Source organism: Schistocerca serialis, chromosome 4 (assembly GCF_023864345.2).
Source record: "Schistocerca serialis cubense isolate TAMUIC-IGC-003099 chromosome 4, iqSchSeri2.2, whole genome shotgun sequence".
Taxonomy (NCBI): Eukaryota; Metazoa; Arthropoda; class Insecta; order Orthoptera; family Acrididae; genus Schistocerca; species Schistocerca serialis.
This window is the reverse complement of record NC_064641.1, coordinates 972218309-972244316: the sequence shown is the minus strand read 5'-3', so window position 1 is coordinate 972244316 and position 26008 is coordinate 972218309. Positions and strand designations below refer to the sequence as shown.

Here is a 26008-nt window from a genome sequence, read left to right as displayed (position 1 = left end):
CGACACATGCAATACAGCAACCCTCAATTCCTACCTAACGAAACTCCCAATGCGACGCGAGGTAATGTCAACAACCAAACAGCTGATACTTGGGTGACGCGTGACAGAAATGTAAATATTATTGAGTTGGGCAATGAACCCAACCCGCAACAACAACCGAATTTCCCGGAAAACGAACGACGACCGAGCTAAGCGCTCAAGTTACGGTCGATAGGGAGCAGAGCGCAACGGAACCGACGATTTGTTTTCTCCGATATGAGGACAGTAAGAAAATAGAAAAAGAATTATATCAGGATGTAGATTTTAATAGTACCAGTAAGACGAAGAAGATTATTCAGGCTATAACACGAGTTATGATTGGTAGTTATGAAGTGGAAGTAATGTTAGATACAGGAGCAGCAGCAAGTGTTATTTCAATGTCCTTATATAATGAACTCAAACAAATAATAAACATACAAACATTGCCAGTACAGAATTGTCACATTATAAGTGCCACCGGTAACAAATCAAAGAATGTGAAATTTCAAGTGCTAATTAACTTCACATTTTCAAATATACCACTCAATTACAGTTTTCTGGAAGTAGACAAATTAGTTATGCATTGCATATTAGGAATTGACTTTTTTGAATGAATATCAAGCAATCATAGATTTAGGAAAAGGGAAATGTCATTTAACCGTAAACCAACAACAACTGACAATAGAGTTAACACAGGGTAAAAACTTAAACAGTAAACAAGGTAAATTTGAACAGTTACATTTTATGTATCCAACAGCAACAAACATATGTGATTTAACTTTTAATGAAGCTGTATTTCAGGGAATTAAACCTAATGATTTATATGAGAAATGCACAGAATCTGAATATCTGACGAAGGAACAACAACTTGAATTACTTGAAGTTTTGCAGCAATTTGCTGAGGTATTTGTGGAGAAACCTGGAATTATTAGAGGCTATACTTATGAGATGGATGTTAAACCACACAAAACATACTGTAGAACATATTATAATATTCCTTGGTCAAAGAAACCCGCAGTTTTGAAAAAGATTGAAAAAATGCAAGCTTGGGGTATCATTGAAAGGTCACATTCACCATATTGCAGTCCAATACTAGCAGTTAATAAAGAGGATGGTAGTGTAAGGTTAGTGCTGGACACACGAGAAATTAACAAAGTTATAATCCCAATCAACACACGACCTATAAATTTGGAAGAACAACTTTTAAAATTTCATAATGTACAGTATTTAACCAATATCGACCTCCGCTCATCATTTTGGCAGGTGAACCTCCATAAAAGCAGTCGTAAATGAGGGACGTAGTTATCAATTTTGTGTTCTACCCTTTGGTCTACGAGTGAGTGCTGGAGTATTTATTGAAGCCTTAGATGCTGTTCTTAGACCACAATAGTTATCGCAAATCACAGTTTATGTTGACGACATTGTCATTGCCACCACTACTTGGGAAGAACATGTAAATCTTTTGAAGCAACTTCTGACTAAATTTTCTGACGCAGGTGTCACTATCAATTTATCAAAGACGAAATTAGGGAGGAGAGAAATCAAATTCCTTGGTCACATCATATCAACTGAAGGCATTTATCCAGACTCAAGAAAAATTGATGCAATAAAGAATTTTCCATCCCCACAGAATCGTTAACAACTCAAAGCCTTTCTTGGTCCATCTTCATTCTTCAGGAAATTTGTACCCTACCACCTTCTTAACAGTCAACATCTTCTATCTTTACTCAAAAGAAATAATATTTGGAAATGGACAGAGTTCTGTCAGACAGATTTTGAAGCGATTAACAATGCTTTAGTTAATGCACCGTTGTTATGTCATCCTGACATGATGTCAGACTTTTGCCTAGTAACAGATGCAAGTTCCTATGGACTCGGAGCATTTTTATTCCAAATTCACGTAGAAGATGAACAAACAGTCATCAAACCTATAAGTTTTGCTAGCCCCACGCTCACTGAATGCGAAAAGTCATATTCAGTGACTGAACGCGAAACACTTGCCATAGTATGGGCATTTCGCAAGTTTCGCTACTTTCTATGGGGAAAACGTACTAAGCTTTATACTGATCATCAAGCTCTTTCTTTCCTGCTATCATGCAAGTTATTACATTCACGTCTTGCACGCTGGTGTGCATCACTACAAGAATATGATTTTGATATTATATATATAAAAGGAGAATCCAACATTATAGCCGATGCTCTATCTTGTTTGCCACAAGGCCTAAAAGAATTTTCAGATGTGACAGAACAAACATCAGATTTCAAAATTTTACTCATGTATAACGGCACATTTGCACCTTACTACAAAAACATGTGCAGGAAGTTAGCCATACTGCAGGACAATGATACCAGGTGGATCCAGATAAAGAATAAATTACGTGCAGGAACAGACCCACATCTTGAAAAATATTACACATTACACAAAGAAGTATTATTTCACCGACGAAACCCTGAATCACAGCATTGGTGTGTTTGCTTACCTGAAGCTCATGTTGATGATTTTATTTTATTTACACACAGAACTTGGGGACACTATGGTGTAACGAAATGTACAGATAAGATTATACAATATTGCTATTTTCCAAATTTAAGGTGAAGAGTATTGAGTAATATTAGGAAATGCATCATATGTCAGAAAGCCAAATATTCTAATCGCACAAGCATGAATGAATTGCACCCAAATCATACCTAAGAGGCCATTACAGCTAATTTCTTTAGATATTGCAGGACCCTATCCACATGCACGTGGAGGAATAAAATACGTCCTTGCTGTGTTAGATGTTTTCACAAAGTATTTAAAATTATATGCTTTATGTTCAGTTTCTACCACTGCTATTACCAGACGTCTATTAACAGATTATTTTGTAAGAATAGGAAAACCTGAAGTTATGATCACGGATAAAGCAGCATATTTTACCAGTTTAAAATGGAAGACTTTTATTGAAGAACAGAATGTTAAACATATTTTAATTTCAAGATTTCACGCAGCAGGAAACCCAGTAGAAAGAACATTTTGAGAATTTGGACAGTTTATGAGAACACGGACACCAGAGAAGCACACAAAATGGATAGAATACCTAGCACCATTTGAACAAATAGTGAACAATTTAACTCACATTTCTACTGGATACACACCAACTGAATTAATTATGGATAAAACAGAAAGAAATTAATGGACAGACCCTCTACCTAAATTTACAGCAACAACAAATCATGTTAGTTTAGAAGAAAAGGTAAGACAAGCTTACACAACATTATGTGACAAAGCTAAGAAAAGAAAGCAGAAATATGACAGAGGTGTCAGGAAAGCACAAACATTTCAAGTTGATGAGTTAGTTTTACTAAGAACACATCCTAAACCCACAAAACTGAAACATTTAAACAGGAAATGGCAGATCTTATACTCTGGACCATACCAAATTGCAAATATTCCACACCCTGGCTGTTATTCATTAGAATATCCATTAACACATAAACCCAGAGGTCTACATCCACACAGACATTTGAAAAAATACATACAGTAAAATGTTAGCTAATGAGAAGAAGATAATTAATATATCCACATGTGTACGAGTGTATACCTGTCCTTTTTTCCCCCTAAGGTAAGTCTTTCCGCTCCCGGGATTGGAATGACTCCTTACCCTTTCCCTTAAAACCCACTTCCTTTCGTCTTCCCCTCTCCTTCCCTCTTTCCTGATGAGGCAACAGTTTGTTGCGAAAGCTTGAATTTTGTGTGTATGTTTGTGTTTGTTTGTGTGTCTATCGACCTGCCAGCGCTTTTGTTCGGTAAGTCACCTCATCTTTGTTTTTATATATAATTTTTCCCACATGGAATGTTTCCTTCCATTATATTGATATATATATACACATACACACACACACACACACACACACACACACACACACACACACTTACCACACTGCCACACTGATGTACAGACTTTTAGGATCCTAAGATATTTAGAGGGGCACCGCTCTTAGAAATGGTAATAGAGGAATACCACTCTTAGAAACAGCAATAGTGGGGATACCACACTTAGAAACAGTATTAGGTATAGGAACTTTTACATTATATTAAGTTAACATGGATTTTATTTATCATATTTTATTTTGTGTAGTCCACTGTAGGAGATGACTTTACTAGTACTTATGAAGTAGTTAGCAATCATCCCATGAACCTATCCTCCTACAGAGGGCTGTCTTGAAGCTTGAAATATGTGTAAATTTTATTCCAGGAGGCAATATGAATTTTAAGTTGAATATTCTAGCGAGTTGCCACAATTATCTTCAAATGTTGCAAGTGTAACGAAAGGGAAAAAAAAGAAAAGAAAAGAAAAAAAGAATGAGCTAACAAATAAAATAAATAAAATGTATATTTCAGTCTGAATGTAATGTAATTCACATGTCAGCACAATGATATTGAATGTAACGTAAAAATTTACTATATTTTTCATTTAATTCTGTATATGTGCTATATGACAACAATGTAACTATCTCATGTAATGATTAATTGTAAATATTTGTATATTTATGTATTTACTATATCAAGAAATGTATTTTAAGTAGATGTTAATGAGCTGCAAAGGACTTGTGCATGTAGCACATGATTCATATAAATGGAACTGAAAATGCAAAGAAGAAACCAACGTGATGGAACACTGGTCAAGCAATATTTACGTAGTGTCAATATACCTTGAAGTGTATGGTGTAGTGGAAGCCGGCAGGTCTTCAGGTTGGTGTAAAAGACAAGCTCATCACCTGTCTTAGGCAGTGAGGTGTTTCCTATGCCCTCATTGACCATTTATACCCCGGTAGACGCCACCAAAATTTGACTGCTGGAGATCACAATTTCGTGTTGACACATTGAACAAACTTTGGATTTTCTTCAAGTCACACGCAAGAGATCCAGGCAGTACACACCCACTCAGAATCTGATACTACGTTTAAAGACATTGGAGCAATATAATAGAAACATTTATTGTTCGAATTAATCCCATTGTAAACACGAATCATGTGAACTGAATTCAAACGCTGTGCTAAGCAACGATAATACGCTGCAATTCAAAGACATTAATGTTACGACTCCTAAAGAAGATACACACCAAAAAGACTGTATACAAAGACTGATATGCAAAGAGCATTGTGCTCAGAAATATTTTTTGTAATATGTAAATTTCTTATTTTCTCATATATATGTATCTATGTAAATTTTCTATACTGCCACGCTCGCTTGCGGAGCGTGTCAGTAGAGGAGGCATTGTAATGGTACTTTGACTTCCGCGCCACCGCTAATACAAAGATATAATTTACGATCGCACACGCAGAAGAGCGCTGCGCCAGCGACCGATTTTTATAAATAATTTTGTTCGTCTTTTTAGTTTTGCGTAGGTTTTTGTTTTTAAGAACTAATTGAGGACTCTCTCTCTTGTCTTGATACGAAAGACGTGTATTTTTCGGCGATGTGTTAAATGTGCTTTTGGGTGGAAATTAAAATTACATTACAAAGTGAGGTTGTTTCAAAAGTGATTCGAGGGGGTTATCATCAAATTTGTAAACTGATCATGACAGTGGCAACTTGAAGAAGTTTTCAACAGATGGAGAAAAGTGAAAGACAGGTCGTCCTACAAGTGAAATTAGGAGGACAGCCATGATGACTACATTGTAATTAATACTGCCTGTCTAACAAGATTATAAGGTAAATTTCAATTAGTTTCTGATGCTATTTCTGTACAGTCGCTTTTTGTAGTGTTACCGACCCGGTCTGCCATGCACGGTCAAATTACAGCATGATCTCAATCAATAATACGAAGTCCGCCTTATCCGTAACTGAAACCACCAAGATTCCAAACCCAATCAGATTTTTTATTTTATATTTTTCACGGCAGAACCCCGAGGAGAAGGGCACACTACAATAGCTTCAGCAAGTAGATTTGTCGCTTAAACGTGTGCCTGAAACATCAGTGCTAGAATTCCAAGAAATACTCTATCCTGGCAAGCGTGCTCGTATCCGTTCGCTCACTGAAAACGCAGCACAAATCCCTGCTCAGTTCATAGGCAGGCTCCCCGTGTTACGTCTCGGGTGCAGGCGATCAGCTGGTAGCAGTGTGTGAAGATAGACTGGACAAAAAATAATATGATTAAACTAATTGAAGAATTTCGTGAAAGACATTCGTTGTAGGATTCTACATTCTCTGATTACAAAAACCACATTGCCAAACGTGATGCAGTTCGCCAACTCGCACCTCCATTTGGTATTTTGGATAAAGAATTGGACAGCAGAATTCACAATCTGAGGTCACAATTGCTCCGTGAATTTAGCAGATGTCCCTTCTTGAAGATCAGGCAGAAAAGAGCTGAACGTATTGAAGTGGCATGCCTATGACTCACTGCTATTCCTGCAGGATGTAAACAAACCAACACTTTCGGGTCTATTTCACTAATTTTAGATATTGAAATGCTATGCATGTACATTAAAGAGCTGTACGAATATTCAGTAGCTAAAAGTGTAATCTAACAGAAAGATATTCAGCAGGGGTTACAACTTCTCAAAAATTTGTAACCCTCAGTATGTCGTACTGAGCTTTCATATTTAGTAACATCTGGAAGTCCGTCTCAGACATACGAAAAAAATTTTTAGGTCATTCATCACTTAACTGTAACCTCCATAACTAAACCGTTTACAGAGAAGTTATGTACCAACCACCTATATTCCTTTCTCTGATTATTCTCCCTTTTTACAATTATACTCACAGTGTGGGTGCAAAGAAATAGAAGTTTTGCGTTGGATACCACGTTCTGTAAACCTGATTGGCTACATGTTGCCAGTGGAAATGGTCACACCGCTGCTGGGTGAATGTCCCGAGAACAATCCCAAGTGTCAATAAACAACCTTGATGAAACTACGTGGGTGTGTAGAGGGGAAAAATAGTGTGATTCATATTTTTTTGTCTGTGCCCAGTTTCACTTTTAAGGGGTGATACATGCCCCGAAAGGTAATTTGGCTTATTATGTTTAGAATGAAGGAAAACTGGGAAAGCATCGCCACTCAAAAAATGTTAATAGCATGTACATGAGTTTTCAGAGCATCTTTCTATTTTAATGTAGCGTTTCCAAAAGTAGCAAAAACAGTAAAACCTTAGAATAATAAGCAACAGGTACCTAAAGGCATAAAAATTTCCAGTGAGAGAAACAGATTTCTGCACTACTGTTGTAAGAAATATAGAGTAAGCCAAGAATTTGCAGATTATTCAAAAGCCTACAAAAGAATCTATGGTATAGTAGTCAAAGAGGCAAAAATTATGTGGAATGACAATTTGATAAGAAACTCATCTAACAAAATGAGATCCCCGTGGAGAGTTACAAAGAAAGAAAGTTGTAGTTCAGCGCCAAAGAAAAAGAATGTATCACTAGCACTAGAAGGCTCAAAAGTCACAGACACATATTCAGTTGTGGAAAAATTCAATGAATACTTCACTTCACTAGCTGAACACCTGATTCAAGTAAACTGTCAAGGACCGGTCCCAAGTTTCTCCGGCAAGTCAGTGATCTCGGCTGCTTCTACGTATGTTTATGAAATGAACCCCAATGAAATTATAAGCAAAATTAAATCATTAAGCAATAAAACGCCAAGTGGTCATGATAAAGTACCTGATTTCATATTAAAAGCATGTGCTCACAACATAGCAAACCCCTTGGCAAAAATTTTCAACCTCTCTTTAAAAACTGGTGTATTTCCAGGTATTTTTAAAATAGCAAAAGTTTCACCACTGCTAAAAAAGGTTCTTCTGATAAAATATCGAACTACCGACTCGTGTCACAGTTAAGTTCCTTCTCAAAAATTCTAGAAAAACTCTTCTATGACAGACTTTTAAGTTTTATAAATAAATATGCACCTCTTAAAATACAACAACATGGTTTTAGAAAGTCTAAATCTACACAGACAGCAATTTTCGAATTCCTAGATTGCATTTTAAAATCCCTTGATCAACATAAATTAGCTGCAGGTATTTTTCTAGATCTATCAAAAGCGTTTGACATCCTGGACCATAACATTCTGCTTGAAAAATTAGAAAGACGAGGAGTAAGAGGTATAGCACATAGCTGGTTGTGTCCATACCTAAAAAACTACAGGTAGAAAGTATCACTTCAGTATGAATTCAACAAAATGAATAAAACAAGAAAGAACTCCTTTCTATCTAGCGAATTACCAATAAAATATGGTGTACCACAGGGCTCAATCTTAGGGCACTACTCTTCTCGATTTATGTGGATGACTTAGTCGAATATATGAGTTCCACAAAAATTATCCTGTTTGCCGATGACACCAGCATATTGCTCACTGGATCCAGTCCAGAAACTTTGCGGTCCACAGCAGAAAGTTCTATGAAAAGACTTTCTGAGTTGTTCACAAAAAAACAAACTCATTATAAATACTGAAAAAACTGTGTATGTCGATTTTCATTTAATTCCTCGAAGTAATCAAATGTCTATTCAAGCCCAATTAAAAAATGATCCCCTAGAAAATGTAAGTGTTAAAAAATTCTTGGGTCTTAGGGTTCAGCAAGACTTAAAGTGGGACACACATATAAATAACTTGTGTAGAAATCTATCATCTGTATGCTATGGCCTAAGAATTTTAAAGGCTACAACAAGCAAAACAACAGTACTGCAAGGATACTATGCACAGTTCCGCTCACTAATCAGATATGGGATCATTTTCTGGGGATACTCAACTCACAGTGTAAAGGTTTTTGGAATGCAAAAAAGAGCTTTAAGAATAATTTGTGGCCTTAAAAAGATGGAGTCCTGTAAACCCCATTTTACAGAGCTTGGTGTTCTAAATGTTCCAAGTTTATTCATTTATGAAACTGCCTGTTTTCAGGTGGTAGTCCATAGTGAAAAAGATAAACTGCTGCAGAACAAAAATGTACACAACCATAGAACCAGAGGGAAATCATATATACATCAAAAATATCACAGAACAACCACCTATCAGAGGAGCATAATTAACATTGGTGTAATACTACACAATAAGATACCAGAGGAAATAAAAAATGCTACTCATCCAATATTTAAAGCTAAACTATAGGCATTTCTAATAAAGCACTGTTTCTATTCTGCCAGAGAATTTCTAAATATGTAACAAAATTAATTGTAAAAAGTACTTATTTTTAATTTGCCTACTATTTTGCTAATACTATGTATTATTGTAACTTATCTTTGACCTGTCCAATATTAATTGCACAATTTGTGATGTAAGATAAAACTGGACCAATAATAAATCAAATCAAATCAAATTAATTTCGAGAAATGAAAATTTTTGTATAACGTAAATTAAAGAAGCTTTCAAGCTTCCCTATGCAATAAAGCTGGTTTCTGAAATACAATTTTTTGAAAAGAAGCTGTACACAATGTGTGCTGTCAGAGTATTTTCAACGTAGATTAAGATATGTAAAAGTGTAGTTTCAGCTCTCTGAGACTGCAGACGTGTATGCAAGTTGTGTTTGTGTGAGTGTTTGTGTGCGTGTGTGTATGTGTATGTGTGTCTACTGCTGACAAAGGCCTTCATGGCCAAAAGCTATGATGGTGTGAATCTTTTAACTGTGCCTATCGCGACTCTTCATCTCCGCAACTTTCCTTCTCTGGTATTGTTACATTCCATCCTGGATTTTACTTTGTAAGATATATAAACTTTCATTACAAATCAAATTATTCATTTCACTTATATTTTTTTTATTTCTTCAGTTGTTATTTTACATTCTTGTTCCTTTTCTTTCTTCGTTTAGCATTTCACATGTGTGTTTTGTTAATTGAAAATAATAAGTAACTACTTATTATTGTAGAAAATAATGACGACGATAATTTGTAAAGAAATTCTTGAAACATGTTTTCTTACAGCATGCACATAAAATGAATGAAATTTCTTCATGTAATATACGCAACAGAGAAGACAATATAAAACAAAATTCAGCAGGATTCCAAATTGTCACAGATGGTACTCAAAATATTCTGTTGTGGATCAGGCATATTTCAATATATCTATAAGTCTTGGCGAAGAGAATTGGTTGTTTAGTGCTAGTGACTGCAGCTCGATTTCATTATTTCACAAGTGAAGATTGACACCACTTCCAAAATCAAAAGCTGTATACGTCCCACGGCTGTACCTGTGCCATCAAGCCTATTGGGATCGCCTTACGAACAAGTTCCTTCTCCTCATGTACAATGCTCTAAATGGTTTTATCACATTGACCAGCTGCCTTTTCATAGTTGTAAGAGAAAACAATGGTGAGTTTGGTCCGAGAACTTGAGAATTTCTTTTTGAAGCCACAAATGTCCTTGTCATACCATCAAAATGTCACCAAACAAACACCCGACCAAGTCGAAAGATATTTGAAAGCTGTTTTCTTTTCCAGTGAGGGAGAATATCTGTATTGTTGTTAGATTATTGCAGTGGTCAGTGTGAAAGAACCATATAGAGCATCGTACCTGAAGACAAAGAACTCGTTCACCCTCACCTAGTGATACCAAAGGGATCGAAAGCACAGGTACAGCTGTGGGAAGTATACAGTTGGCGATGTTGGAAGTTTTTGTGAGAAGACTTTCTGATTTACATCTGCTGAATGATTATGATGTCAGTCTCCACCTGAGAAACAACACAATAGAACTGCAGTAGGCAGCATTTTGCAAAATTTCAAATTATTACAGAAGCTGATTACACAGTTTTCAAGAATATTAATTACACATGACCTTTCATACGAAAAACATTTTTTATATATTGTCTTGAAGATATTCCTTCTAAACCTAAACTGCCAAATTGTCTTTCAGGGTGTGTTTTATCCCTTAATAGTGAAATTAGGTACCAACAAAAAAATATATACTGTACTCTTTGCCCCTCAACACACCCGCCAAGTTTCATCGAGATCGTTTATTGACATTTGGGAATGTTGAAACTTCCTGGCAGATTAAAACTGTGTGCCAGACCGAGACTCGAACTCAGGACCTTAGCCTTTCGCGGGAAAGTGCTCTACCGACTGAGCTACCCAATCACGACTCACACCCCATCCTCACAGCTTTACTTCTGGCCGTACCTCGTCTTCCACCTTCCAAACTTTACAGAAGTTCTCCTGCAAACCTTACAGAGCTAGCACTCCTGAAAGAAAGGATATTGTGGAGACATGGCTTAGCCACAGCCTGGGGAATGTTTCCAGTGTGAGATTTTCACTCTTCAGTGGAGTGTGCGCTGATATGAAACGTCCTGGCAGATTAAAACTGTGTGCCAGACTGAGACTCGAACTCAGGACCTTTGCCTTTCGTGGGCAAGTGCTCTACCACCTGAGCTACCCAAGCACGACTCACGCCCCGTCCTCAAAGCTTTGCTTCTGCCAGTACCTCGTCTCCTATCTTGATTTTGGAATGTTCTTTTGTAAGTCTGCCTGTTACAGCAGAGAACACTATCAGCACAACACTATTTCGCTACGCCTAGTCACGCTGCCTTGCAGCGCCATGCAAATACTCGTCTGCTCCGACTATTTAAGCCATTACAAAACCATACAAAGTCATTTACATGCTATGGAGCAGACGGTACCAGCAGATCAGATGCAATGCCACCATTCGGCAGTACTGGCAGTTCCATCTCAGCACTCCATGCTGGCAACTCAGCCCAGTTTGTCCCGATCTTCACCGGCAGCACATCAGCTGTTGCATGCCAGCAGCAACAACAACGTCCCGACACTTCACGCCGCCTCCTACTGCAACTCTAGGATTCATCGTGTAGGAACATAACACACGATGTCCACAGCAGAGACATTTCTGTTATACACACATCAAAAAAGAGTTTTGCATCACTTCGGTTCCAAGACAGAAAATTGGAATAGAGATCAACATAAAAAGGGCGGAAATGATGTTTATTGCTAGTGAAAACCACACATTGCACGTTGTACCACCATACAGCGAGACCTTCAGACGTAGTGGTCCGGACTGCTGTACATTCGGCATGTTGTTGGGCCCATCTGTACCACTCTGCATGGTGTCACGGTTGCAAAGATGGATCTCACCACGGGCATCAGGAGTGAAGTTGCACATCATGCAGACTACTGCGTGCAGTTGAGTCACAAAATGACGTCCTGTGGCTGCACGAAAAGCATTATTCAACACGGTGGCAGTGCTATCAGGGTTCCTGTGAGGCTTAATCCATAGATAGCGGTCATCCACTGGACAGCCTGAGCAAGGCATGTCATCGACAGATCCTGTCTCTCTGTATCTTGTCCACATCTGAACAACATCTCTTTGGTTCAATCCGTGATGCCTGGACACTTCCCTTGTTGAAAGCCCTTCCTGGCACAAAGTAACACTGGGGATTTGATCAAACTGCGACCATGACTGTCTAGGCACGATTGAAATACAGACAACACAAGCCGTGTACCTTTTACTTCCTGGTAGATGACTGGAACTGATTGGCTATCGGACCCCCTCGCATCTAATATGTGCTGCTCATGCAGGATTGTTTACACCTTTGGGCAGGTTTAGTGACATCTCTCAACAGTCAAAGGGACTGTGTCTGTGATACAATATCCACAGTCAATGTCTATCTTCAAGAGTTCTGGGAACCAGGGTGATGCAAAACTTTCTTTGACATGTGCATATAGTCGTGTGGATATTTGTCCGAGGACATTATAATTGAGTTTTGGTTTTGTTAACAAACAGTACTTTTGATCATTCTTGGTGCAAGTATACATCGGTTCCATATTTGCAGTAGAGTTGTCGGATCTCGACTGATGTAAGCAGTAACATCATTCATTGATAAACAACAGTCTCTACAGGCCACAACCGTGCTGCTCTCATATCCTGACATGTGCCGACAGACATTTCTCCATCTTACACGAGGTATAATGCAACCTTTTCACGAACAACATCTAATGTGATTTCTGAATGTGAAATCCACTGTGTAATCTTTCCTCACATACAGAAGGTAGTGGATTTACTTCTACTTACTCTGTGGGGTTACACTGAAATGCCAGTTGTTTGCGTATCCTTACATTCAGTACCCTTCAAGCAAATTTGATGTTCCTCATGTTCCAGTTGTGTACTGTTGCAATTTTAATGTCCCCCAATGTGTTTTCATTTAATGGCTGCACTTATGATTTTTAACACATTTTCAATCATCACATTTATGAATTACTCATACAGTTCTCAACTCCTTCACCAGTTACAGTTTCATCACCTAGCCAGTTATTTTGTTTGAACTACACTACAAAGTCAGTAGCAGTGCTTACATTTCAAGCTGTTCCAGGCGGTAGATCTCAGAGAAGGCAGCAGCCGAGAGCACCTTTGCATCACAGACAGAGAGTTCCGCAAAGCAGGGAGCCCACGGCTGATGGCAATTATTGTCTCATTGTCCAAGCCAGGTCCACACCATATGTCCAGCTTTCTCAATCTTTTCAGCCCTCGACCCCTTTAAAACACAATTAAATACATAGTTAAAGTTGTGTCAGATTATCTTGTCTTTATTAGAGAAAAAAATGAGAGAGACAAAATTTAAATGACCTGCTTGCAAACTGCTCACCAGTTTTGACGACTTTGATATTCTAACTGAGTGCCATGCGAAGATAAAATAGTTTTTAGGAAATATCCAAGTCACAGGTCACAATACACTAGGGCAGGTAGAATTACAGAATACTTAAAAATAAGGGAATTGTAAGTATAATAGCTTCAAAGATATCAAAGACTGAATTTCAATTTGTTTCACATATACCTGACTCATCACCAACTGTGAACACTCAGATATTAATAGGATCAATAAACAGGGAGGCAAAAAAACTGAAGATAATGCCAGAGCAGCATAAGCAACATCAAACTGAGCAAAATTTTCGGAATAATCAGAGGTCAGAAGGGCACTTATGATAAGCTATGGCCACAAAATTAAGGAGAGTCAGCAATGAGCATACAAAACCTCCTCCAGGAAGGGAATCAGTCTGTGTGTGTCTACCAGTGTGCTTTTGTCAGAATAAGGTGCTACTCCACTTGTTACAATAACAGTTAATTCAGTGTCTTTCCACATTAGCTAGCCCTTAGATTTCACTGTTAACAACATCAAATCTTGTGGTACTACATGTCTACTATCTTAGTGTAGTTCCATTTCTCCAACATAAATTACCATCTTAATAAATTAATGACAGTATGCTATAATTAGCACAGTCGTGCATCGCCCAGTAGACACCACAGAAAATTTGCAACAAACATAACTACCCACAGGCAGTAATTTAAAGTTTGCCTACATTTGACTGGTCAGCAGGAATCATAATCTTCAGGAACTTTTTTTTTAATTTTTTTATTTTAAGCAACTAGTTTTGTAGGACCAAATTGAGGAACAAATCTCTAAGGTCATGGGACTGGTCAGTACATGAAATTACAGAATAAAAGTATTGACAGATAAAATAAAATGTTTATGAACCCAAAAAAGACAAGCCATAAGTTTATGTAAACAAAATCAACAATATAACACAGGAATCGGCTTATTTTTTCAAGGAACTGCTTGACAGAACATGACAAGTGGCTCATGAGGAAGCTCTTCAGCTTCTATTTGAAAGAGTGTGGATTACTGCTAAGACATTTGAATTCTTGTGGTAGCTTATTGAAAATGGATGCACCCCTTTCTGCACAAGAGCCAACGAAGTGCGACCCAAATGGAGATTGGACTTTTGTCTAGTATTAACTGAGTGAAAGCTGCTAATTCTTGGGAATAAGCTGATATTGTTAACAATAAATGACAGTAAAGAATACATATATTTATAGGCCAATTTCAGAATGTCCAGACTAATGAACAAGAGTCGACAATAGATTCAGTTATTGCCCGAACTGCCTGTTTCTCAGCCACAAATACCCTTAGAGAATGGGAAGAGTTCCCCCATAATATAATACAAAATGTCATAAGAAAATAAAAATAAGCAAAGTAAATGACTTTTTGTATCAAACTATCACCTATTTCAGATACCATTTAAATAGCACAAATGGCACCATTAAGTCTTTAGACAAGATCCTGAATAGTTTACTATCTACCTAAACACCTAGAAATTTGATCTGTTCAATTTAAATAATCACATGCCCATTCAGTGAAATTAAAATGTCAGGTTTTGTTGAATTGTCTGTTAGATACTGTAAAGACCGAGTCTTACTGTAATTTAGCATTAGTTTCTTTTCTACAAGCTGTGAACTTATGTCATGAACTGCATTATCTGAAACAGAGCCAATGTTGCACACATCTTTTACTACCAAGCTGGTGTCATCAGTGAACAGAAATATTTTAGAATCACCTGTAATACTTGGAGGCATATCATTTATATAAATAAGGAACAGGAGTGGCCCCAGCACTGATCGCTGGTGCACCCCCCCACCCCCACCCCCACCCACCCCCTCAGACCCCACATTGTACACATTCTCAACACTGTGGATCATGATGTTTTGCTGTATTGTTAAAATGAGAGGTGAACCAATTGTGAGCTACCCCCTGTATTCCATAATGGTCAACTTCTGCAGCAATATTCTTTGAACAACACAATCAAATGCCTTAGTTAAATAAAAAAGGATGCCTACCATTTGAAACCTTTTGTTTAACCCATCCATTCCGTAGAAATGTTGGAACACGTGAGGCAATAATGACGTTACGACTTATCTTAGAAGATAGATTAAGGAAAGGCAAGCCTATGTTTCTACCATTTGTAGACTTAGAGAAAGCTTTTGACAATGTTGACTGGAATACTCCCTTTCAAATTCTGAAGGTGGCAGGGTTAAAATACAGAGAGCGAAAGGCTATTTACAATTTGTACAGGAACCAGATGGCAGTTATAAGAGTTGAGGGGCATGAAAGGGAAGCAGTGGTTGGGAAGGGAGTGAGACAGGGTTGTAGCCTCTTCCCGACTTTATTCAATCTGTATATTGAGCAAGCAGTGAAGGAAACAAAAGAAAAATTCGGAGTAGGTATTAAAATCCACGGAGAAGAAATAAAAACTTTGAGGTTCGCCGATGACATTGTAATTCTGTCAGAGACAGCAAAGGACTTGGAAGAGCAGTTGAACGGAATGGATGGTGTCTTGAAAGGTGGCTATAAGATGAACATCAACAAAAGCAAAACAAGGATAATGGAATGTAGTCGAATTATGTCGGGTGATGCTGAGGGTATTTGATTAGGAAATGAGACACTTAAAGTAGTAAAGGAATTTTGCTATTTGAGGAGCAAAATAACTGATGATAGTCGAAGTAGAGAGGATATAAAATGTAGACTGGCAATGGCAAGGAAAGTATTTCTGAAGAAGAGAAATTTGTTAACATCGAGTATAGATTTAAGTGTCAGGAAGTCGTTTCTGAAAGTATTTGTATGGAGTGTAGCCATGTATGGAAGTGAAACATGGACTATAAATAGTTTAGACAAGAAGAGAATAGAAGCTTTCGAAATATGGTGCTACAGAAGAATCCTGAAGATTAGATGGGTAGATCACATAACTAATGAGGAGGTATTGAACAGAATTCTGGAGAAGAGGAGCTTGTGGCACAACTTGACAAGAAGAAGGGATCGGTTGGAAGGGCATGTTCTGAGGCATCAAGGGATCACTAATTTAGTATTGGAGGGTAGCATGGAGGGTAAAAATCATAGAGGGAGACCAAGAGATGAATACACTAAGCAGATTCAGAAGGATGTAGGCTACAGTAAGTACTGGGAGATGAAGAAGCTTGCACAGGATAGTGTAGCATGGAGAGCTGCATCAAACCAGTCTCAGGACTGAAGACCACAACAACAACAACACTTATCAGCTGACTTCAATCTAAAAAAGATGCAGCTCTAACACCAATTACTACAGGAATTTTTCCACGAGTGATCCCACCACCACCCACTACACTGTTACCTATAAGCTTTGGCAGCCTCCCCTCTCCATACCTATTGAGGTGCAGACCATGCCTAGTGACATCCGATCTACTGATGGATCACATGGCAGTGCTGCCAGTCGAGTTTGTGTCCTCCTCCATCAGTGCCTTCTCCAGCCCCACGTTAACACACCTAACGGCAACACTACGACGAGGCCAGTCGTGACGCTGAAACGGTTGCACGAAGTGCACGATAGTGCCACCAGTTTGAGTAGCTATCTCTACCAGGTCACCACCTGCATCACACTCCCTCACCCTATTGATACTATTCCCAGCGCCACTCACAATCACGATGTGATCCTCTTTTGTAAAATTCCTACGTAACTCCTCTACATTAACGGTCACCTGAGCCAATCCTGCACTAGGCTTCACAATGCCGGTGACCTGTTACTCTCCCCCCGACACTTCCTGCAACTGCGGGTTCATACCTCTGCCGTGTGAATTATCTAACAGGAAGAAGAAGGTTCTGCTGCTAGAATTTGCAACTGACTCAGGTTCTCTAACTGCTGAGGACTTCTGCATGTTTCCTACACCTACAGTTACAAGAGGCTGCAAGAGACACTCCACTAAACACAGACAGTTGGTAAAATCTATCTGTTATACGACAACTGTCCGAATATCTACTCCTCCTAGCTGCCTTCTTACCAACTGCCATTTCCCATTCCTAGTGCCCTTTGTCCTCAACCTATCTAGTCCTTCCTTTGTGTTTTGTAACTATGCTCTTTAGCATAACAGGTAGCTATCTGGGGGCAAGTCAGTTTAAAATCACACACATTTCCGTGCACTCATACCAATCTGCTGTAGGTCCGCAATAGTCGAGTTATGGCGTACAGTTACTCTGAAAATTTTGGTCAAATGGACCCGTATCCCGCTCAGGACAGTTTTTTTATTTTTTTTTCCTTTCTCTTATATTTGATCAAAGATAGTCCTCAATCATTTATGTCATACACCTGAGACTGTGCAAATAACGATTTCTTAAAATGTATACAGCTGCGGTACCTGTCACAGTGAAATGTCATCCACTATCAGAGATACATTTCACGAGGAAAGCCTCACCGACTGTGGCCGAACGGTACAAAACCCGTGTCTAAACAGTCAACTCCCGTCCGCAGGGCTTATAATTTCTGTTCTCGCAGTACTTTTTCCTCTCCAACTCGAAAATGAAATTACTGCAAAATTCACGTGTCCAAGAGAACAGACACCTTTTTTGATCCTGCAACCAGTACGAATCGAGACACAAAGGAATTGCTGACATTTAGCTGCTAGTGGGCATCGAGTTACATCAGTGGGGAAAATTAAAAGTTTGTGCTGGACCGGGATCCGAACCTGCACCTCCTGCTTGCTAGACAGATGCTGGCTCACCTCCCTTTAGACTCAAATTCTCCATTTATCCACACACTACTGAGATAGTGTCCCTGCTCATTACACCCGTAAATTGAGAACTAGGTCTGACAGGAGGTGTGATACGGTAGTCCGTGAAGCTGCAATGACTACCGTGTCCAGATGCCTCGGTGGTCAGAGCATTTGCCGAGTGAGCAGGAGACCCGGGTCAAATCCTGGTCTGGCACAAATTTTCAAATTTTCCCACTGATGTAAATAAAAGCCCTCTAGCAGCTAAATGTCATTAATTCATTTGTGTCCTCTTGCAGTCTTCAAGGGTTGCAGGAGGAAAAGCTTACGGGCACTTCTACAGTTGTAAAGGGGACTTAGAGTTTCGTCATCAAAACTTGAGTTACTGTCTGTGGAAATGTACCATTTTGATATAAGTTTCGTTTTAATATCAGATCACTTCCAAACCTTCCACTCCACCGCACACACACAAACCGAGTAGAGGGCAGTGCTGTCACTCTCTACTGGGATTATGATACTGCTTACCATTTCCCTCCAAACACAACAATGACTGTGAGAAACTGGTACGTTTTGCAACTGGAACGGTTGACTGCGTTTCTTCACAGATTTCTCCACACACTACTTTTCAGGAGGACATTTTTGTCACACAGAAGAGGACCCGACGGTGAGTGCCCGTATCTCCACTGTGTGCGTACCGTAAAGCAGGTTACTTCAAAGTGGTCTGAGCTTCACACTTATTTCACACTGAAACAGCAAATTTCTAGACTTAGTAGACAAAGTTTGGATGAAGAATCTAAGTCTCCTCCACAACCCTCAGAAGTCTGTAATAAGAATTAAGAAACCGTCATGTATACTTTTCCTTTTTCTTTCCTAATGAAATATGAATACAAACAGTCAAGCAAATGTGTTAACACAATTATTGCTGGAATATCTCTCTCTCTCTCTCGCTCTCTCTCTCTCTCTCACACACACACACACACACACACACACACACACACACACACACAACCACACACAAACTCACTATGTTCATTGAAGACTCACTAATTTCTTTCCTGCGATGTAAGCCTTCAAATTACGTTGGAAGAAATTCAGGATGGGAGTAGGGAAATCAGAGAAATCATCTGCGACAGGCACATTGGATGAAAGCTGCCAACTTATTTTTTCTTTGCGAAAACGGTACTTGTGGTGATTACTTGTGGCATGTATCCTAAATACAACAATATGTTTGAAATATTGGGGCTGTCGACTGACTGTGTGCAATGCTATAAGTGTAAAAAATATTGCAACAAGTTTGAGTCAGACAAACATAAGTGTAGAGACATTAACTGATTGGAATATTGTGTTAATTCCTGCAAATATTGTGCACTAATTTTTGGTCAAAAAATTGTTGTTTGTTTATAATTAGGAGTAAATGAGGCCACTCACCAAATACCAGGAGTGTTGAGTTTTCAACAGGTCACACAAAAAGAGGAGGAAAATCTTGCTACTTCTGGGAAAACATCCTTCTGTGAGTTAGAGAACACTCACTCACACTGTGTGTCCAGCCTGCAGAGAGGAGAATGTGTGTGTGTGTGTGTGTGTGTGTGGTGTGTGTGTGTGTGTGTGTGTGTGTGTGTGTGTACACTATAGCTCATGAAAGGATCTCTCCTCCAAACGGTTACAAAGTTTTACTACCTGTACTGACATAAAGGTTATTACTGTTTGCTGTTGTACTGACATAAAGGCTATTACTGTTTGTTCAGCCTCTCTAGCCTCCTGCAGGGCTTGATCTTTGTCATGCATAACACTAGTTACATGACTTTGTTGTGACTTCCATTGTCTTGCGCTAGCACCTAATCCGTGGATCTGACCCACTAATGTGTTAGGAAGGTCTAATGTTAAATGTCTAAAATCTGTCAGTTATTTACATTATATGAATATCTTTTCATTTACATTGACTGTAATGTTTGCATGAGTACATCCGAAAGCTTTATTATGTTTCTGTACTTTATGAGACAAGATGTTTAATACCAGCAAGATGACTTGAGCTGTGATTACTATTCATCCACAAACATCTATGTGGTGACCTACATTTTTAAATGCGTGCTATACTTTTCATATGATTTCGATATAATTACTTCACTTTAATGTAATGCTACTACTCATACCTGTATCTACTATCTACACCTATGTGCTATTCTACACTTTTGACTTTTTGCAATGGTTCTGATAGCTTACCAACTTTCGTCTTTCATTGACCTCTTGTACAACTGGCTTGTACTTTTACAGAATTTTTTTTATTGTTTTTATGTTTAGAGTGAATGTTTTGTTTAACACATTGCGGTAACTTTCAACACTCAAAGCATGAAGCAGCATTAGTGGTATCTTTGCCTCAATTTCACTTTGTAACAAACATCTATGGTCAGATTTTTTTTTTACAATTAGCAGATGATCGGTTATAATAGGACACACCAACTGTTGTGCAAAAATACCTGACTTTATACATTTTTGCAGGTGTTTTTTCCATGACTGTATTACTATCACAAAATAAAGAACAAAGATAGTTTGTGCATGTTCAGATGGGGCAGTATTTTCATGGATAGACACAGTGATGTGATATGTTGTTGTTGTGGTCTTCAGTCCTGAGACTGGTTTGGTGCTGCTCTCCATCCTACTCTATCCTGTGCAAGCTTCTTCATCTCCCAGTACCTACTGCAACCTACATCCTTCTGAATCTGCTTAGAGTATTCATCTCTTGGTCACCCTCTACGATTTTTACCCTCCACACTTCCCTCCAATACTAAATTTGTGATCCACTGATGCCTCAGAATGTGTCCTACCAATCGATCCCTTGTTCTAGTCAAGTTGTGCCACAAATTCCTCTTCTCCCCAATTCTATTCAGTACCTCCTCATTAGTTATGTGATCTACCCATCTAATCTTCAGCATTCTTCTGTAGCACCACATTTCGAAAGCTTGTATTCTCTTCTTGTCTAAACTATTTATTGTCCATGTTTCACTTCCATACATGCCTATACTTCACACAAATACTTTCAGAAACGACTTTCTGACATTCAAATTTGTACTAGATGTTAAAAAATTTCTCTTAGTCAGAAACATTTTCCTTGTCATAGCCAATTTACATTTCACAAGTATATCTTCTTTACTCAAACCCTCCTCAGTTATTTTGCTCCCCAAATAACAAAACTCATTTACTATTTTAAATATCTCATTTCCTAATCTAATACCCTTAGCATCACCTGATTTAATTTGACTACATTCCATTAACCTCATTTTGCTTTTAGTGTTGTTCATCTTATATTCTCCTTTCAAGACACTGTCCATTCCATTCAGTTGCTCTTCTAGGTCCTTTGCTGTCTCTGAGGGAATTACAATGCCATCAGCAAACCTCAAAGCTTTTATTTATTCTCCATGGATTATAATTCCTACTCCAAATTTTTCTTTTGTTTCCTTTACTGATTGCTCAAAATACAGATTGAATAACATGGGGGATGGGCCAGAACCCTGTCTCACTCCCTTCTCAACCACTCCCCTTGACTCTTATAACTGCAATCTGGTTTCTGTACAAATTGTAAATAGCCTTTTGCTCCCTGCCACCTTCAGAACCTGAAAGACAGTATTACAGTCAACATTGTCAAAAGCTTTCTGTAAGTCTCCAAATGCCAGAAATGTAGGTTTGCCTTTCCTTAATCTATATTCTAAGATAAGCCGTAGGGTGAGTATTGTGTCACGTGTTCCAACATATCCACGGAATCCTAATTGATCTTCCCAAAGGTTGGCTTCTACCAGTTTTTCCATTCGTCTGTAAAGAACTTGTGTTAGTATTTTGCAACCGTGTGTAATATTAGTAATTTTCGCCTCACAAACATTAATATACGCTCAATAGTAAACGCCTGATGGCCTAAAGTTATCGAACAATTGTAAAGTAAAAGAAATGAACCATCGCATAGCATCGACAGAAACTATTATTCTTTATCTTTACCGTTCTTGCGCGGTGCCAGTAAATCTCTATGTACATGTATCGATTAATGGTGTAAAAAAAAGAATTCTGTTGTTTCAAGACAAATGAGGCTTTTGGCGCCTCACCTTTTACTGTTTGTGTTCCATGAGAGGCGGACGCAGACTTGCTGCGTTCCACAACTGTATTTTATATTTGATGTGAAAATATTGAGTGAATATGCTAATTGTTATTTTTTCCAATCAGAAAACATGTAGTTTCTTGTAACTGATATCGAACAGACAGCGTCAAGAGGACATTTTGACTGTTATGTATAAAGTATTTAACCACAATGGTCATCTATTGTAATTTAATATGAAAAGGTACGTAGCATTAAAAAAAACGTGTGTTAAAGATAAGTGTGCTTATTTTCGTAAATTAACCTTGATGAGTCCATCTCCTTATTTACTTAACTGTTAATTATTTTGTGTTACTTCATCATCAGAAATTACGATCACGCTGATGGGCCGAACGCAGCATGAGGCAGAAGGAACATTATCGTTTTCCTATTATTTCTGAACCAACTTTTTTTAATTGTGTAGTGTTGCATTTCTTTTAAAGTCTATAAATCTTCTGGTCCCTTAGTGTTGATCCGGGTATGACTACATCGCGACTATAAAAATGCACAGAAATGATAATGTTTCTTCCGAGCGATCTCAAATATATATATATATCAATATGCTGCTCTTATTCAGGTATTTAATGGTCAACGTATGTTATTATAATAGTGTAATAAATCCCTGATTCTGTTGCCAAGTGGCCCACCAAAATATTCACTTTTTCGACATTAAAAAAAAAGTAACAATTCTTTTTATTTTTTGTCCCCCAAGAGCAACGCTACACTTGGCGCCCGAACAGGGACTTGATCAAAAAATCATTTCATGTATGTGTTTAAAAAAATTTTCTTTGCTTGTTCTAATAACTGTTTCATTTTTTCATGTGGATGCAATTCAACCGAGAAAGAGAAGTGGGAAAACCTTTTAATTAATTCAGAAGAACGATTGATGAAATTACCAAAAAACGCGAGTATCCAGCTGTATCATTATCAAGACAGCCATAGTAAGTCAAATTTTTATACGCAGTAGCCAAGCTTTCGTAGTGACGTAGCATCTTTCGAGTTGATCAGAACGTAAACCTGTCTTTCCTTGCCTTGAAACAGCTTTATTTCAATTTGTCCATAGTCCATTCCTATGTAGTTAAATTCAGTGAAAGTGTACCATTGTTGTCAGTGCATAAAAAAAAAAAATTACGATATGGCGGATAACTACGCTCAAAACCGGTAAAACGTGTGATATTTCATTTGTTTGTAATTAGTAGGAACCATCTTGTCTTCTTGGCGTAAATGAACGTCAGTTGTTACCCAGAGTTAAAATTTTATCTTAGGTCCCAGTAAGCCATAGCACTACGTCACAGACAAACGACTGACGGCAGTGACAAACAATATCTGTAGCATTTTGACGTTTGACAAATAATTCATGAACATGGCTGACGGTAAACAGCGGACACAAACAAAACCAGACGACAGCGGTGATGCGAATGGACCTCACTATCCATTACGATCACGCGCGATAGGTACACGAGCGGAGGCAGAAGCAGCCTCGACCGAAGTTTTAGAAGCTGGTCCTAGTGTGCAAACTATTCCCGCTTTTGAAAAAAATGACTTGGCTGCAATGATCGAAGCAATAATGGAACGCAAGTTCGAAAGTCAAAGACAGAGAGAGGCGCAAAGACAGGAACGTGAAAAGCAGGAAAAATTAGATGAAAAGGCCCGCGAAGAAAAAGAGAAGGCCGAAAGACGGCATAATAAAAATCAGGTCCTTACAAATCTGTGCAACTCAGTAAAAGAAGACATAAATTCAGTAAAAACAGAAATAAATTCGGTAAAAACAGACATAAATTCAGTAAAAACAGATCTGCAAACGGAGATAAATGACCTAAATACACGGTTAAATTCGGTAAAGGCCGAACTAAAGGCAGACATAACAGCTGATTTAAATACCCTGTTGGGTAATGTCCAAAGCCAAATCAGCAGTCAGATCACGATCATGAGGCTAGAAATTGACACACAAGTAGAGTCAAAAATAGAAGATATTTCAAAACGGTTAGATGAAAAAATCGAAGCAGCCAAGGGGGAGATAAATTCAAAAGTGATAGAATATCAAAAACAAGCTGCGACCTTAAAAGAAGATTATACTGCAATCTCTGATGAGGTCAAAGGAGTTAAAACCGCAGTAGACACGATCGAGAATGTTGTTGATGATCTTTCGAAACAGATTGAGACTCTTAATGTAGAGGACCAAATAAAGAATACTGTTAAGGCACATGCTGAAGCATTGTCTGATCACTACCAAGAGTGGATTAAAAACAAAGACGGATTCATAGAAAACAAGGTCAAGAACGAACTCAGGGAAACTGTCAAAAACATGACCTTTGAAATATTGGCAGCCCCTGGAAAAACAGGAGACACGGTGATGTCAGAATTAGGCCAGATAAGACGAGCGTTAGCTCAAGATTTACCTGAATGGCGTCAACAGATAGTTGATGAAGTTCGTACACTAAAATGTCAAGTTGAAAATTCCCCACCTCCCGTGTCAGGAAACTGGAATAATTCATCACGAAGTAATGAACAACAGCAGGTACATTACCGTTCACCATTTGATAACGCTCAAACTCATAGTTCTATAGAAGCACACGTTAACCAGACTACCAGCCCATCCACTTTTGTCAGTTTGATGCAGGAGGAAAGCGTGATCAAACATCGTATTTTTCCGACCTTTCACCCACAGAAAAGAGAAATTCATCCTATAGTGTTCCTCCGAAATTTTTCAGGAATTTTCCCGAGTAGCTGGAGTGACCGCCAGCGAATTCAATTTGTTAGTGGATTTATCGTAGGCGATGCTGCCTTATGGGGAACCGAAATTGTCGACTCTTGTAAAAGTTACAAAGAGTTTGAACAGATGTTTTTAGCTAAATTCTGGAGTTCTGGTGTGCAGCAGCGCCTGAGAAAAGAGGTTTACAACGCCGAAGTGTTTAACAGTAAGCGCGGTAGTTTGAGAAGATATTTTGAAAAGTATTTAGCGAAAATCAAGTTCTGGGATTCGCCGATCACCGCCAAAGACGTTATTATGATTCTAAAAACTAAGCTACCGATCGCGATCAGAGAAAAGTTAGTAAACGTGTCTGAGGAGGATACGGACACTTTCCTATCTGTGTTAGACTCGTTAGATCTGATTTACGAGGACGCTAGAGTTGATGTTGGCAACGCCCACTTCAGTGCAGGCGGCCAGCACAATACAGAATACGCAGGCAACAATGGTGGCCGAGCGAAAGCGCGTCACAGCGACAGCCAGTACCAACCCCACAACGGTTTCAAAAATAAACACACTACGTACTCCAACAGCAAATACAAAAATAAGTACAATAACGGCCAGAGATACAATCCAATATATAATTCGTCACCACCTCAGTACGAAAATACACATTATAGCACACAGCCCCAGCAATATGGAAACACGCAACCGATCAACGGTAATTATCAAAACGATCAGTCTTACGATTCAAATCGTCAGTGGAAAAGAAATAAATGGCATAATCAAGGTGGAGACCAATGTACACCTTTCAGTAACGGTTACAATCAACACAAGCCACAGCAAAATACCTTTCAGCCACAAAATATACACTTCACGCAACAAGCGAACGGACCTTCGGGAACTCTGAAGCCTAAACG

The 26008-nt window shown here is 38.5% G+C and overlaps 1 protein-coding gene across 1 annotated transcript in view; it reads right to left on the bottom strand.

Moving 5' to 3' along the window:
• Positions 1-26008, bottom strand: part of LOC126473634 (uncharacterized) — a 157009-nt gene that overhangs the window by 23270 nt on the left and 107731 nt on the right. The window contains exon 6 of the mRNA XM_050100819.1: positions 13290-13468. Within this exon, the coding sequence (XP_049956776.1) occupies positions 13290-13468 (179 nt within the window). The remainder of the gene's footprint in view (positions 1-13289; positions 13469-26008) is intronic.